The following is a 17,174-nucleotide window of genomic DNA, read 5'->3' as shown; positions in this document are numbered from 1 at the left end:
ATTATGGCTATACTATAATCTGGAGGCACAGGCTAATGTTTAGTGAAATTGCAATATAATTAATACATCCAAACTTTAAATCTAGTTTCATTAATGGTAACCATGACAATTATCATTGTTGTTAAAACTCATTCTGGTTCATAAATGTCTTTTAGGGAAGGAACTGTGCCATTCTTACCTGGTCTGACCTACATGTGACTGCGGGACCACAGCAATATGATTGAATCTAATAAGCTATTGATAATTGGGAATTGCAATAAATACAAGAAAGTTTCTTCTCCAGAACTTGAATAGAGCATGTTCTGCACACTTAAAGAAGACTTAAAAGTATGCCTACTTATTCACCTGACTAAACTGCAACTCTTCCAAATTGACTAAAAGAACCTGTTTCACTTCTGCTTCACTTCTAAGGTGGTCCAACCCTATTTAGAAATGTATCTTACTTGGTTTCATACCTTTGATGAGCTATCATTTTTCCACCAATATATTTCAACACTTATTTCTTCATTTCTCATCTGGGCTAAATCATTAATTCCTTTCAACCACTTCCTGAAATATTGATTTAAATTCTTATTGGGAGCAGTGGCTGGACACACTGGTTACAAGTTTGCAAAATGTACTGCTATTACTTCCTTAACAAATGATTCCACATTTTTCCAAAGATTGATGTGAGATGAATCAACGCACTTTTTGCCTTTGAGTAAGTTTGTCACATTGTAGTTTTCAAATCTCTGGTATTTCTCCAGAAATCAACAATTTTGGAAAATTACAATCAATGCATCCATTACCACCTTTAGGATCCTATGAAGCAAGCCGTCTGGGCCAGGAGACTTACCTGCCTTTAGCCCTAATAGTTTGTCTAATGCGACTTCTTTATGGATGAAGATGGTACTTAATTTAGTATTAATAGAACATTTGCACTCTAAACCCTGACGCAAAATCTGTTTATCTCTTCTGCCATTTCCTTGTTCCCCATAACTGTCTGCCCGGATTTGTTTTCTCAGGGATTGATGTTCACTTTGACCTCTGTCTTCTTTTTAATACATATAAAGAAACTGTTATTGTTAGTTTTTATATTGTTCGCAAGTTTGCCCTTGTAGTTTATTTTCTGTCTTTATATTTTTAGTTGTCTTTTGCTGGATTCTGAATTAGTTCTGGCCTTTGAGACAATCACTAACTCTTGTCTCCTTATATACTTTGCTTTTAACTTAACGCATTTAACATCTTTGGTTAGGCATAGTTGGTTAATGCCTCAAACTTTCCTCCTTACTGGATGCATGTTTTTCTGAGAGTAAAAAATGACTGCCACTGCTTTACTTGCTGTCTTTCTGGCTAATCTGCCCAGTCCATTTTAGCTAATAATCCTGATATTTTTTAATTCCCTTTAAATTATTAAAAAGTTGTTTCTGACCCAAGTTTCCTTGCATTTGGAATTTAATGTTAAGTTCGTTCACATTATGACCTCGACTTCCTAGTGGATCGTTTACTCATTGGTAATTTATTAAACTCATTACCAGATCTAAAATAGGCTGTATCTTGCATGGCTGCATGACATATTGCTGGAGGAAAGTATCGCTAATACTCTATGAATTTGTTGCGCTAGCTTCTCTATTCAGCTTGATTGACCCAAACCAAAAAGATGATGAAAGTCACCCATAATTAAAACTAACTTTCTTTCAACTTACTCTTTGAGACTCCATGTTTCACGAAACTCCAATTGCACTCTAATATAACAAAGCAACACTCCAATGCAGGCAAGGGTTTCATGGTCATCATTAGACTCTTAACTCCATATGCTTTATTGCATTCAAATTCCATGGTGAGGTTCAAACTGGGATTCCCAGAACATAATTCTGTTAAAATGTTCTTTTTTGTAAAATCCATTTTTATTTTTAAAGCTATTATTAATTCTGCTACTGCTGTTATTCGTCAAGCTTTCTGCATAATAAACCTCAAATTTATGACTTAATCCATTAAATTTTGGTTGTCCCTATTTGTATTATGAACACATTATAATATTGAATGCCTCCTTTTCCATTCCAACAAGGAGTCTGTGGTCACTCGTCATAGCAAACAGAAAAGTCTGATTTAGTAATTATGACCAGAATCAAAAACGATCTGAATTCTGGGTGACATAATTGCTGTGGGTGAATTTCTGTCTTCCTCTATCAATGTGAAATATAGCACCAGCAATTGGTACCTCAAGAGATGTGAGCAAGTTTCTGTGCTGGGAACTGATTATTAGTCTTGATTCTGGCATGTGAAAACCATTCTCTGAGGAATACTGTTCAGTGAATTGCAGAAGTTTTCCAGAGATAATTCCTTAATCTTTTGAATCGTCAGTTTGATGTAAGGCCAATTATTAGTTTCCTCATTTTCAGGAAACACAATGACTTTTCTGAGAACAAAATGTTCAGACATATGTTGTTGAAAGCTTCACCTTTATTAAGTATTCAGAGATCCTTAATAGGCTTAAAAAAAACTTCACAACATCTTTCCCGACAAATTATCCTTTAGTTTTGCAGAAGTTATTTAGCTATGCAACACAAAAATACAACATGTTTGGAAAAGCATAGCAGAATAGACAATTATAAAGATCGAATAATGTGATTATTTATTATTATCTTAGAGAGTATGAAGAACAGGTAACAGATTATCTTCATATTACATATGGAAATGTTTCTTGTCTTGGTTATTTTATCCAATTTGATTTATTTCAGTTTTCTAATATACTATTGTTAAAGCTAAATTCTATGTGCTGTTAAAACATTGAAGTTACAAAGCTGAAGCAATCATTTGATATTGGTACAGGTACATTTTTATAAAATATGTTAAAGAAGGAAACTAATAAAACAATACTATTGTGATGTGATTGACCACTGTGATCTGTAATGGATGAAACCCCTTGCAATAGCAACTCCTGCCTTTTAAGCTCTTTTCCAAATTTCAAGATTTGTCCATTCACAACATTCAAATTATTATAGGTGAGACCAAGGAGGAGACATTCTGTAGCCCCTGAAAACTGGTGTGGGATGCAGGATTGAATTGTAGTAGCATTCGATTAATTATTAGACGTGCTATTGAGTGGCTGCATCCCTGACCAGGAACCCTAAATCCATACTTGGCTAGCACCACCTAAAGCAAGTTTGTACTATTTAAAGCAAGCCAACACACCTTAAATCAAGATCCATTTAGGCTGCAGCAGTTGCTGGAGGAAGAATGAATATGGCATAAAATCGCAGACAACGTGCTCCAAGATTCTCTTACACTGCATTAGAAGCCTTGTGGTCCTTTGTATTCAGGGGGCTCAGAAGGCTTCCAGACAAATGTAGTGAGGCAGTGGGACCAAATAATCAACACTGTCAATTCAATCAGTATTACCCTGAGAAATTAGAAGCAGTGTCTGGGTCTCATCCTCAAAGGTAACTTCCCTTCTGCTGAGGTACTGTTCTAATCACTACATCGACTTCATTCAGTCTCTATAAACCACAACACAACACTAATTCTTTCACTGCACCTATTTTTGTAAATATATTCATGGGAGCTGGGCATCACTTGATAAGCTGGCAGGACCATCTCTAATTGTCCTGAATAAGGTCATGATGTGTTGTCTTCTTTAATTACTGCAATAATGAAGAGTAGGAACTTCCACATCATTGTTAGGAATGGCCTTCCAGGATATTGGCCCAGCAGAAATTAAGGATTGGTATTATAATCTCAAATCAGGATGGTGTGTGACCTGGTGGGAACTTGCAGATAGTGTGTTCACATGCATCTGCTGCCTTTGTAATTCTAGGTGGTAGACAGAATATTTTTGAAAAATGCTGTTTAAGGAGACTTGGCAAATTCCAGCAGTGCATCTTGTGGATGATACTACTGCCACTGTGTGTTGGTGGTGAAGGAGTGAAGTTTGAAGGTAGTAGATGGAGTGCCAATCACGTATGTTGCTTGAACAATAAAATACTATGGATGCAAGAAACTTGAAATAAAAGCAGAAATAGCTGGAGACCGCAGGTCTGGCAGCATGTGTGGAGGGAGAAACAGAGTTAATGTTACAAATCAGGTATGATTATTCTTTGAAACTAATTTCTGAAGATATTGATAGTAGAGAGTTCAATAATGGTAGCGCCATTGAACATCGAGAAGTGATGGCTGGATTCTCTCTTGTTGAAGGTGATCACTGCCTGGCACTTGTGTAGTGCAAATGTTATTTGCCGTTGATCAGCCTTAACCAAGATATTGTCCAGGTCTTGCTGTATTTGAACATAGACTGCATCAGTATTTGAGGAGCTGTGAACAGTGATGAACATTGTGCAACTACTAATGACAATCCCCAATTCTGATGTTTGGTGAAGGTCATTGATGAAGCAGCAGAAGACACTAGCCTTAAGAACTCCTTAGTGATGTCCAGAAACTAGGATGGCTGACCCCCAGCAGCCACAACCTTTCTTTGTATTAGGTAATGTTCCATCCAGTAGAGATTTCTCCATGATTGCAGCTTTGCTCGGGCTCCATAATGCCATACCCAATCCAATGCTGCCTTGATGTTAAGAGCAGTCACTCTCACGTCTGGGGTTCAGCTCCTAGCTGCTTATTTGGGCAAATGTTGTAAAGAGTTCAGGAGATGAGTGGCTCTGGCAGAACCCAAGCTCAGCATCAGTGAGCAGGTTATTTCTTTGCATGTGTCATTAGACAGCATTGTCAACAACCCTTTCCATTAGATCGATGGAAAGATTGCCAGATTGGATATGTCCTGCTTTTTGTGCCTGGGACATACCTGGGCAGTTTTCTTCAATGATGGTTATATGCCAGTTTTGTTGGTGTACTGGAACAGCTTGGATAGCGGCTGCTGCTGGACCACCAATCTTCGCTATTGTAGGAAGTGTAAGGGCCTTTGCAATATCCACAGTTTTCAGTGAGAGATGAGGCATGAGTGGTCCTTAACCAGAGTCGAGGGTAAGGACAATAGTGCTGGGTTGCTGGAGGTTCTGCTGCAGAGGGATCAAATGAGGATTTGATGGGGTGGCTAAGAGTTGATGAGCACACAAAACTGCTTGATGCATTGGCTGACACCTCAGAAAGGTTATGAGCACTGTCAAGAGCATGGAGGAGTCTGGCAACAACAACATGCGTGCCTTTCCAATAAGGACATGTGGACAAGATGAAAACACTTGTAAACCCAACAATATGCAGGGTCTGTTGGCAAAAGGCATGCAATGTCATGAGAGCTGCAGTGGAAATTCAGACTGAAGTCCTGCAAGCTCACTTTGTTAACAGGTAAGTGTATTTTCTGCCACATAAGCTTCAGGAAGACTGGCTTGACAGTGCTCAGAGGGGCTGGCCTGGTCTCCAAGGGATCTCGCAATCTGCCCTTTGGTTGATTGCTAGGATTGCTGAATGCTTCCCTAGGACAGTGGCTGCATGAAGTACAAATCTGTTGACATCTCTGAGTGAAGTATTCATCCTCACCTTATTCCCACTTTTCCAGTGGCCTTACTGTTGCCTGTCAGCCAGCCAGTGAACACAGTCTGGTATTGGGCTATCTAGAGTTGCGGCTGAGCAGGATCATCGTGACAGCTTATCTGCAGGCTGCTCCACTGATAGACAATTGCCTTCCAACTGAAATACTGCAGCCACAAAGGTAGTATTGCCTTGACACAAGAGGACGGGCCAAGGCACATAGACAACAGGCATTTAGCATCACTATCACTGCACACTTGCACTTGTTGATATCTATATCTGTATTTACAATGTAGAGAAAAAAAAACTTTTTGCATGAAGATGGTTATCTTATTTGAGTTCATTAGAACTCCAAAATACTAGCAGTTGAGTTAGATTGTTTGAGATTAATTTTTCCTCTATCAGACTGGGCTCTAACCTGACTGGACTTCAGTGTACAGGGATTTACTCAATATCAACATCACTGCAATCACTGGCATTTTTGCATGCGGTGAATTCCCTTTCTGGCAAAAGCCCATATTCATTTAGAAAGGATTCAACATCCACCGCAAAGAATTCTTCACCCAGCTGCTCGGTGATGTGTATGAAGTTGCCGATCAGCTCGCCTGCCTTGTACACGAGTAACACTGGGAGAATGTGGTCAGAGAAGCGATCACTAGCCCCAGTCTTAGAGGCCTTTATTTTACAGAACTTGACCAAGGGGTATTCCAAAGCAAGGCATGTTAGGGAATTAATCATAGAATCACAGCCCTTCACTCCATCTTCATAAATGTTCACCATCACAGTTGTTTTTTTCAACTCTTTTTCAATCACTTCCAAAAACTGATCGCCGTTCTCCAGGTCATAGACCATTCCGAAATGAGGCCCGAAGCTCAGCTGCTGGTGCATCTCCTGCATACACTGCTGACGGTATTTACGAAGACAGGTCTCGTCTTCTTTGCCCTGGATCATTTCATATTCCTGCACACTCATCTATATTTTGTGATTGAAAGAATAATGGGTTCACAGGTTGCAATTAAAACATTAATTTATTTTGGGAAAATCCAGCACATATCTGATTTATGTAATCTTAATTGCTTCAAGGATCCCACTTCTTCAAGAAGGGTAATCTTAACTGTTTTAGATTTGAACTGGTCCATAAAGAATAAATTGTACATTGTTATTCACTGGATCTTCCCTGAGTACAATACACAAATGTAATCATTTATACAATAACATTGTACATTATTGCGGGTACCACTACATCAATCACTTAGGAAATATGCAAATTTGGCTTTTATGGTAAACATAGGCTTTATGATTTCGTGTCTGTTAATTATTGGTTAAACCTTAATGGTTATTCCCACAGAAAGTGTTATAATTACTTTTAGATTTGATCTTTGTCTTGATGCAAATCATTGCAATGGCATGATTATGTCAGCCAATGTGAGTGGGAAATTTGGGCACTACCTTTGACATGTCAAAAAACAGGTGTGTAATGGAATATTCTCAATTCGCCTGGATACATGTAGCTCCAACTCAAGACATTCAAAACTATCCAGGACAAAGTAGCCCATTTGACCATGCACCCAGCCATCATTTTAAACTTTCAGTCCCTTGACTGCCAGCAGCAGTATGTATCATCTGCAAGATGTACTATAGCAACTCACCAACATCAGCTTCCAAACCTGAACCTTTACTGTCTTAAAGGACAAAGGATCATTACCACCTTCAAGTGTCCCCCCAACCACAATTGGGTTATTGGCAAAGTCTTGAAACTTTCCTAACAGTACTGTCGGGGTTGTGCGCTAGATAGTTTGTGGTGGTTCAAGAAAGTGGCTTGTCACTACTTTCTCAAGGGCAATGAGAGATGGACAACAAATGCTGGCCTTATAGAAGATCCAATGAAAAAATATTTTAAATATCCTTGAAAAAGCTTTTAATTTCAGAACCTTCTCAGCATTCATAAATAAGATAAATTCTTTGCCAGTGTTATCCTTCTGATGCTGAATAAAGAGAGCAAATATAAATGAAGAAAATATGTCTCAATTTAATTGTTAAGGACATATTGATAATTTTTATTAATAACTATAAGGTTGCTGAACTTTATCCTTTCATAGAATGCAGATTTAATGCACTGGGAGCTGGAATAAAAGGCTGAGAAGCTGATTTGTACAAATATTTCAATTTACGTGATCCTTGTGAGATCACATTTCACAATGATGGAACTCCAAATGATAACGTTGACTATCTAGCTCAATTTTTAACATGTTATTTTTATTTTGGCAATCAAACATTATTTTGAAGCCTAGGTTACAGTGCACATTCTCCTGGGCATAAACGGCTTTAGTTAGTATCTGAACACTAGAGAAATATTAGACCAAAATTGATTATCAAAAATTGTGAAATAACTCACAAGCCTACTGAAACTCAGGGGTAAAGTATCTGTTTTGGACGTAATTGGTAAAATAAGTGCAAAATTGCCAACTATATTGGCCTCAATTCTGAACCTGAACTTCACTATGTTATGATCACTACTACCAAATTCTCCCTTACTCTTACCTCTACATCCAGGTTTGGTAAAATACAAAATCTTACACTGATTCTTCGATTGCTGAGTCTCTTATGTACTGAGTGAGAACAGAGCCATATTATAAAAATGGGATTCCCTTTTCATGGTTTACTGCTGCTGCTTTGTTTTTTGAGGGTCATTGAAAACTTCCTGCTTTTTACCTTTTAGATCTTTCAACATATTGCTTCTTTTCAATTCCATGCCATACTTTAATGATCTGTAAATATTCCTGTTGATGGATCCCTTCCAACGCTTAAACTCAATTGACATTGGTTCTATATTTGCCTCACTGGTAGCGACACCCTTTCACCAGCTTCCAATATGTTATCTTAAATTAGTATAGTGTCTTCACTTCTCCTTCCTTGCTTTTCCAAATCCTGCAATATTTAGTTGCTAATCCTGATTTCTGTGTGGCCAAGTTTCATCTATGCCTATTATCCCATCTATGCCTATTATCCAATCTCTGCCTTAAGTTGGTGCCTCCACTTGACCTGTTTTTTCTTGTTTTGAATAGTGTATACGCGACTGTGCCCAACAGCTGGCCTGCTCGTTTTAATTTACCTTACGACTTAATTTCTCTCTTGTGTCTTTGCCCTTACTGAGAGATCGATATGGTGATGACAGTTGTCTAAGGAGTTGTCTTTTGTTTGAAGGAGTGGTTTCATGGTCTTCACTCTCCAGCTTAAATTTCCTCCAATCATTTATTACCCCTTTTGGACCTGAAACACAATTATTGGTTATAATGCTGCTTTTTCTGTTCATCTGGGCAAGACAGATCAGCTAAGTTGTGTAGCTCCAACATAAAATATTTGAATTTCACAGTCTAGAAGCTCACCAGTGTCTATGCTCCACACGTCTTCCAGCCACAACACATCATTGTAACACATTTCACATGTCCTGCCTGTACTTTCCCCTTCATACTTAACTAAATATGTTCATTAGTTTTATTTTAATCTTTGGTGCATATGTGTTCATTTTGAATGTTGATCATGAAAATTTTTGTGCAGGAATGCACCAAAGATTGAAGCGAGCAAGAGGGAACAGATTGAGAAGAAGGGAATAATTGAAACAAGGCTTGAATTGTAAAAACCCGCTGATGCAAGAAATCTAAACTCCAGGCTGTGGGGGCCATGTGCTACTCTCTTGTCTTGGTTCAACAGTCTGCAAAGCTTCAGTGACTTTTTTTATTATTTTTGCATGACCAAACAATCAGAATTGCTTTCTGATTGGAGCATAAGACCTAATTATGAGACCAAAATTTGCTTACATCATTTGTTTGAGTTAAATTTAAATTGACACCACTTTTTATCACTCCATAATTCCAAATTGAGCGGTAGGTAACAAAAATTAAGCAATTTAGTTATATGCCTTATTTTGTAAGGAGGAAAAAAACCCCAAAGGGGATGAGGAGTGCCATTACTTTGGGGGAAAACAACAACTATTGGATTAATTATGGTATAAGCACATGGTTAGAGATGGAATTTTGGTTATGTTTGTATTTATAGTATTGTCAGTCCTTAAAGTTTTGATTGCATCCCAGAAAACATCAAACTTAAGTAAAGCATCATGAATCTACGTTGAAGCAAGTTATGTCCCTGCAGACATTACTTACCCAGATAAGATCATGTACAGTTGAAATACTGTGCCATCCATGTGCAGCACTGTGCATTGCGAGGAGAAATAACTTGCAAAATAAATCACTGAATGTAACAGAAATAGTGCACAGTTACAGGAGCCTCCCTCCAGAAGGGTTCACGTATTATTTCTGACCCAAATAAGCTCTGAGATAATGAAATCAATTTTACTGAACCGCTGGGGAGTATCATACACCATGTAGACTTCAAAAGCTTTTGTTATTCAGCCACAGCCCTCACTCTTGAGAGGCCAAAAGTGAAATCATTTTGATTCAAGAAATTGATGCTTCTTTCATAAAGATGAAAGCCAGGGTTTCGTGCAAAAAAACCCTTTGCTTTGGATACTTTACACAGTTTCTGAAAACGTTGGTTCTGGGTTTTGTTTGAAAATAGTGAAATTGCATCGTGTTCAAGCACCTTTTCTGACAACAGTACTGTTAGAATGAATATTATGGTAGTTATTGAAACATGTCATGATATCATTGACATGGAATGACAGACTCAGGACATGGTGGTGACAGTGATATTAAGCAAAGATGGTGACTTTTATTTGGAAAAACAGAGCCTGAAGACCTGAAACAAAATGATGATAAAATGGTACAACATTCAGTAGGGTGACTGAAAGCTGGCATCCACTGTATCTTCACAAAAAGCACCCCAAAGAACTGCAGGTATTGGAAATTGGAAATAGAAACAGAAATTGCTGGAAAAATTCAGTAGGTCTGGCAGAATCTATTAAGAGAAAGCAGAGTTAATGTACTGACGAAGGGTCACTGGACCTGAAACATTAACTCTGCTTTCTCTCCATATTTGCTGCCAGAGCTGCTGAGCTTTTCCAGTGATTTCTGTTTTTGTTCCCACTGTGTTTTAGTTTATTTCTACACTTTTTGTATTATATTCATGTAGAATGTCTGATGTATTCTTCAAAAATACAATAGAGTTGATGTAAGAGTACTTGGGGAGCAATAAACTGCTGAGTTCTTTAGTTGTGCTCTGAGCAAAATATAACACATTCTCCCCAATTACCTCCTTCACAATTCTGCAACCAATCAAACAGAAATACGGAAGATTAATTTTTGTCTGTGATTTGTATTTCTCTTTCTTAAGAGTACTTAGCTCCCTTTTACATAAGGATCTCTTGGACCTCCACACACATCTTGGTCACTTTGTCGTTTGATTTATCAGTACACCAGTGAGGAGTGTGTTCTGTTTGATTACCTGTGTTCATAGCTGACATTTCAATATTTGAATCAGGTTCCACATCTTCATCCCAGCTTTGTCCACGTTCCATCCTGGATATGTATGTAATAGAAGATGCCTGAATGTGGAACAGATAGCAGGAAGAAAAGATGAAATCTAAAATTTGAAAACAGCAGTGATAAAAGGGATTGAAACTGAACAGACTGTTGGATCTTGGCCAAGGTACCGGAATTGACAAGAGTACTCCCAGTCTTTTTGAGCTAGCAGTCTCTATCTAATAGCTGGGAGTGTGTGCCAAAACTGGGAGTTCAGTCTCATAGACTAGTCAGTATGACAGTTTCACGCTTACAAAGCAACCTTACAATGTCCATCATCGCCATCCCTGGCAGTGATATAGGACATCAGAGGTGGCAACACAGTTATATACAGTCAGGAGGGCATCAGCCTGGGAGTCCTTAACATTGACTCCGGACTCAATAAAATCTTATGGGATCAGTTCAAACAGGGATAAGGAAACCTCCTCCTTATTACCACCTATTACCAGCCCAGAGGATGAATCGATTCTCCATGTTGAACATTACCTGAAGGAAGCACTGAGATTTGCAAGAGCACAGAATGTATGTCCATCACCAAGTGTAGCTCAAGAAAACAGCTGCCTGGTTGGATTTGCAGCAAGTGATGAGAAAGCCAAGAAGGAAAAACCCATGTGATCTCATACTCTGCAGTCTATCTGCCACAGATATATTTATTCATGAAAGTTTTAATATGACAGCTGCACAGTCATTGTAGTGACAAAGTCCTGCCTTCGAATTGAGGATGGTATTATGTGGCACCACCATGCTGCTGGATGGATGGGATTTCAAATAGATCAAGCAATTTAGGACTGGACATCCAGCAGATGCTGTGTGTCATTAGCAATGGCAGAATTGTATTCAAACACAACTTGAAAACCACATGAAATAAATCAAAGAACTGCAGATGCTGAAAATCTGAAACAAAAACAGATTAAATCCTGTAATGGGAAGATTTCTTTTGAGAAAGGTTTGGACAGTCTGGGCTTGTATCTGCTCAGAGCTGAAAATGTGTTGCTGGAACGCATCCAGCAACACATTTTCAGCTCTGATCTCCAGCATCTGCAGTCCTCACTTTCTCCTTGTATCTGCTCAGGTTTATCACTGTAAAAGGGGATTTTGTTACAACATATAACGTCCTGAGGGAGCTTTGAAGGATTGTATCTGAAACCAGCTTCACCATTTCCAGAGATGAGGGTTTGTTTTCTCTCACTTTCTTGTCAGTCTTTAGGACTTAATTCCTCAAAAGATAGTGGAAGCAGACTCTTGAACATTTTCAAGGCAGGAGTGGGATTGATTCTTTGTAAGTGAGAGGATGAAAGGTTATCAGGAGTAGACAGGAATGTGGAGTTCAGGTTATGGTCTGATCAGCTTAATCTTATCAAATAGCAGGGAATTCTTGAAGGTTTATATGACTTATCCAGTTTCTGGTCACTGATGACTCTTGTAGTGTGGATATACTGGGTATTCAGTGATGGCAGTGCATTTGGGCTTCATAGAGTGTAGGTTGAATTTTCTGTTTCTGGCATCTGTGCGGCACAAGTGTTATTTGCCACTAATCGGACCAAGCCTGAGTTTTGACTAGGTCTTGCGACATTTTTATGGCTAAAAGGCCTACTTCTGCCCCTATTTTGTATGTTTATATATTCACCTATAAGCCTAGTTCAATCAAGGGTGCAGGAGAGCAGGCTAGGAGAAGCACTAGGCATATCGAGGAATGGAATATCAGCCTGGTGAAACTAGAACAATAGATTACCTGCTTGTGAAAAGCAGCATAAGCAGCAAGTGATAGACGGAAATAAGTGACCCCACCATAAATAGATCAGATCTTATCTCTGCCGTCTGGTCACATCAAGTTGTGTATGGTGATGAGTAACTAGACAAATCAGTGGACGAAGAGGTTACTCAAAAATTAAATTCCCATCCTCATTGATGAGAGAACCCCTCACTTCAGCTCAAAAGCTAAGGCTGAAGCAACTACAATTTTAGTCAACCAAAAGTGCGGAGTGGCTGAACAAAGTCAGTCTCCTCCTGACATCCCAGCCATTTTAATACCAGTCTATAGACAATTCAATTCAGTCCACATGATATCAGGAAGTGGCCCAGAAACTGGGTACAGGAAAGGATATAGGCCCTGACAATAATATGGTGATAGCACTGAAGATTTGTGCTCCAGCACTAGATGAGTTTCTAGCTAAGCTGCTCCAGAACAGCTGTACCAACAGCATCTACCTGGTACATAAAACTGAAGACAAATCCAACCCGGCAAATTACTGCCTCTTCAGCCTGCTCTCAAACAACAGTAAAATGATGGAAAGCGTCATCAACAGTGCTCTCCAGCTTAACACTAAACTGCTCATGGGTGCTTAGCTGGAATGATTCCAGACCCATTCAGCTCCTGACCTTTGCTTCAAACTTGGACAGAAGAGTTGGGCATAAAGGGGGAAGTGAGTGTAACTGCACTTGACATCAGGGCAGTATTTTGAGCATGGCATTGAGGAGCTTGGGAAACACTAGAGTCAATAGGAATTGTGAGGAAAACTCTCCATGAGTTAGAGTAATACCTAGCAGAAAGAAAAATAGTTATGGAGGTTGGAAATCAATCATCTCAGCCACAGGAATCTCTAGAATAGTGTCCTAGCCCCAGTCATCTTCAACTGCTTCATCAATGACCTTCCCTCCATTGTAAGGTCAGAGTTGGGGATGTTTGCTGATGATTGCACAATGGGGTTCAACACCATTTTTGACTCCTCAGATACTGAAGAGGACCATGTCGGGTTGGAGGATTTGAGCTATAGAGAGAGGTTGAATAGGTTGGGGCTATTTTCCCTGGAGCATTGGAGGCTAAGGGGTGACCTTGCAGAGGTATATAAAATCATGAGAGGTATGGATAGGATAAATAGACAAAGTCTTTTTCCTGGGGTAGGAGAGTCCAGAACTAGAGGGCATAGGTTTAGGGTGAGAGGGGAAAGATATAAAAGAGACCTAAGGGGCAACTTTTCATGCAGAGGGTGGTATGGAATGAGCTGCCAGAGGAAATGGTGGAAGCTAGTACAATTGCAACATTTAAAAAGCATCTGGGATGGGTCTTTGAATAGGGAGGGTTTGGAGTGATATGGCACAGGTGCTGGAAAGTGGGACTTGATTAGGTTAGGATATCTGGTTGTCATGGACGAGTTGGACCGAAGAGTCTGTTTCCATGCTGTACATCTCTATGACTCTATGACTCTATGTCCATTGACCATAAGTGGCAAGTAACATTCACACCATGCGTGTCCCAGGCAACGTCCATCTCCAAAAAGAGACAATTGAACGATCGGTCCCTGATGTGCAATCACATTACCAACTCTTAATCCACTCCGATCAATATCTTGAGGAGTCACCATTGTCCAGTAACTAAACTCAGCCAGCCATATAAATACTGCAAGAGCAAGTTAGGGGCTGGCAATTCTGCACCGAGTGTCACAAAGCTGGTCCTTTTTCTAAAAGCTGGTCCTTCTTCTCAAGGATACTGTGTCCTTGGTTTTTTTTTCAGGGCGTCGTAAAACACTGCGAATCAGCTGGGTTGATACAGAGATGAAAAGGGTATTGGGAGGTCTTTTTGTTTGTGCGTAAACAGATGAGACTTTAAGCCAAAGCTTTTATGTTTTAGAAGTAACCTGTATAAGTCAAGGGGGCATGGCCAGCTCTCTAGCTGTGCAATTCAGCTTAGAACTTGAGAGCAGTGGGCTGTATGGGAACAGGCTGCCAGACTCTCTCTCCTTTTGCCCTTCTAACTTTGACCTGTAAGCCTTTGTTTCATTTTGCTCTGTGTTTAAGGGGTTTATTTATTGGGACTGTTGTGTATTTTTGGAACAGCATAATTAAGTCTAGTTTGGGATGGTCTGAGCTCTGTGGTTATTCTATATTCTGTTCTTTGTGTTTCATTCTGTAATTTTGTGAATAAATTTTTGTCTGTTTTAAAATCTGGTAGTCAACCTAGCTAATTTACTCTGGATAACTTTTACTGTACACTTAACAAAACAAATTGCAAAGTTATGGTCTGAACTGCCTGCTTAAGAATGTTTTGAATGATCTGGTCTCATCTATAAGAGATTGGGGGCTCTTTGCGGGATTTAAACAGCGAGTAGTAGGTGCTAATGTCTTTGTTTTAGGTGTTGATTTGGTTGGATAAAAAAGGTTTGGGATAGCAATGGCTCTTTCAGTCATGAAGAGTTTTCTGAAGTGGACGAGGCGAACTTAGTAGTTTTACAAAAGGTGAATAAGACTAAGCTACAGGAGTTAGCTGCCAAGCTGTGGTTAGAGCTGCCTCTTTCTGTGAGGAAAGGAGAGATAATTACAGCAGTAGCTCAGCATTTAAACTTGCTGGAAAATCCATCAGGATCTATAGAGATGGCAAGAATTCACTTGCAAATGAAGCAGCTTGAGTTAGTAGCAAGAGGTAAAGAAAGGGCAGCAGAAACAAAACAATTTGAGTTATGGTTAAAAGCAGAAGAGGAAACCATTCCTGATGAAGGGTTTTTGCCCAAAATGTCAATTTTCCTGCACTTCGGATGCCGCCTGACTGGCTGTGCTTTTCCAGCACCACACTCTTGGTACTGGACAAACTCTCAGGTCCAGGAATACAATTTGTCCTTGCAAATGACGTCGCTGATTCACCAGTAGGTGTGCTGCCTACTCTAGTTGAAAAGCTAGTGGAGATGCAGTTAACTGAAGAAATGCAGGACATTTATTTAGGAATCTTCCCAGATTGTGTCTTAATGAGACCACAGAGTCACAAGTTGAAGGAGGAGCGATCAAAAGGCACAGATAAGGAAGCTGAAGAAGCATTATCAGAGAACTTTTGATCAGATAAGTGGGACAAAACAGGCGTAAATAGGTAAACATGCAAATATCTTTAGCTCTGCTAAGCTTATTGAATTACAGCAGAAAGATGAGAACTTAAAGCAGTCATATGAAAAGGCATATACAGACAAGGAAAGGGAATATATCCTTATGTATTATTATTTAACAAATGGTGTATTAATGAGGAAATGGAGACCATCACACATTCAAGCAGATGAGAAATGGGCAGAAGTTCATCAGATTGTTTTGCCAGTGGGATATAGATTGGAGGTGCTGCAAGTGGTGCATGAGCTACCACTTGGAGGTCAGTTAGGGGTGAGGAAAACACAGGCTAAAATACAAAGACATTTTTACTATCCTGGACAACACAAAGATGTAGTTGAATTTTTTCAGATGAGTCATACATGTCAGCTAATCAGAAAACCACAGGCAGTAATAAAACCTGCACCTTTAATACCTATTCCAGCATTTGAGGAACCTTTCACAGCAGTCTTGGTTGATTGTGAAGGTCCTCTACCTCAAACAAAAAGTGGGAATAAGTATTTATTAACAATAATGGATGTTTCAACTCGATTTTCAGAGGCAGTACTATTATGCAATATCACAGCGAAAAGGGTTGTAGAAGATTTAGTCAAATTCTTTTACCAGATACGGACTACTGATAGAGATCCAGTCAGACCAAGGATCAGACCTCACATCCAAACTATTCAAGGATGTTATGGATAACTTGGGGATAAAGCAATTCAAATCTACTGTGTACCATCCGGAATTGCAGGGAACACTAGAGAGATGGCATCAAACATTAAAGACCATGTTGAGGGCTTACACTCAGGATTACCAAAATAATTGGGATAAGAGAGTTCTGTTAGTGCTTTTTACAATCAGAGATGCACCAAATGAAGTGACCAAAGTCAGTCCATTTGAATTAATTTTGGAGCATGAAATCAGAGGACCATTAAGATTGATTAAGGAGATCTTAATAAGACAGAATTCAGAGATCACCCATTGGGACTATGTGTCAACTTTTAGAGAATGATTAAATAGAGCTGGGGAATTGGCTAGACAGCATTTAAAAATATTGCAGCATACCATGAAACAAGAAGCAGATAAGAAATCAAAAATTCACAATTTTTCCATTCGGGATAAGGTATTGGTATTACTTCCAGTAATAGGTGAACCTTTAAAAGGCAAGGTTTATTGGACCTTGTCAAATAGAAAGGAAATTGAGTGAGGTGAACACCTTGATAGGGATTCCAGGCAGGAAGAAATCTCACAGAGTGTGTCATGTGGATATGTTCAAAAGGTATTTTGACAGGGAAGGAAAGCAAGAGGAGAAGGTATTAATGATTACAGCACAGAAGGAAGAACTATGGAAAATAAAGAACATGAAAGCATGGGAAGGGTTAAAACATG

General features: G+C 39.2%; 1 protein-coding gene across 1 annotated transcript in view; it reads right to left on the bottom strand.

Annotated features, from left to right (window-relative positions):
• Window positions 1-2,424: 2,424 nt before the first annotated feature.
• The window catches only part of pdcb (phosducin b), a 60,528-nt gene continuing 45,778 nt past the window's right edge, over window positions 2,425-17,174 (bottom strand). Inside the window, exons 2-4 of the mRNA XM_072573967.1 lie at window positions 10,864-10,963; window positions 8,573-8,730; window positions 2,425-6,432 (exon numbers count right to left, since the gene is read on the bottom strand). Coding sequence (XP_072430068.1) covers window positions 5,905-6,432; window positions 8,573-8,730; window positions 10,864-10,936 — 759 coding nt within the window. The 5' untranslated portion in view covers window positions 10,937-10,963 and the 3' untranslated portion in view covers window positions 2,425-5,904. The remainder of the gene's footprint in view (window positions 6,433-8,572; window positions 8,731-10,863; window positions 10,964-17,174) is intronic.

This window comes from Chiloscyllium punctatum, chromosome 7 (assembly GCF_047496795.1).
Source record: "Chiloscyllium punctatum isolate Juve2018m chromosome 7, sChiPun1.3, whole genome shotgun sequence".
NCBI lineage: Eukaryota > Metazoa > Chordata > Chondrichthyes > Orectolobiformes > Hemiscylliidae > Chiloscyllium > Chiloscyllium punctatum.
This window is presented reverse-complemented; position numbering and strand designations above follow the sequence as displayed.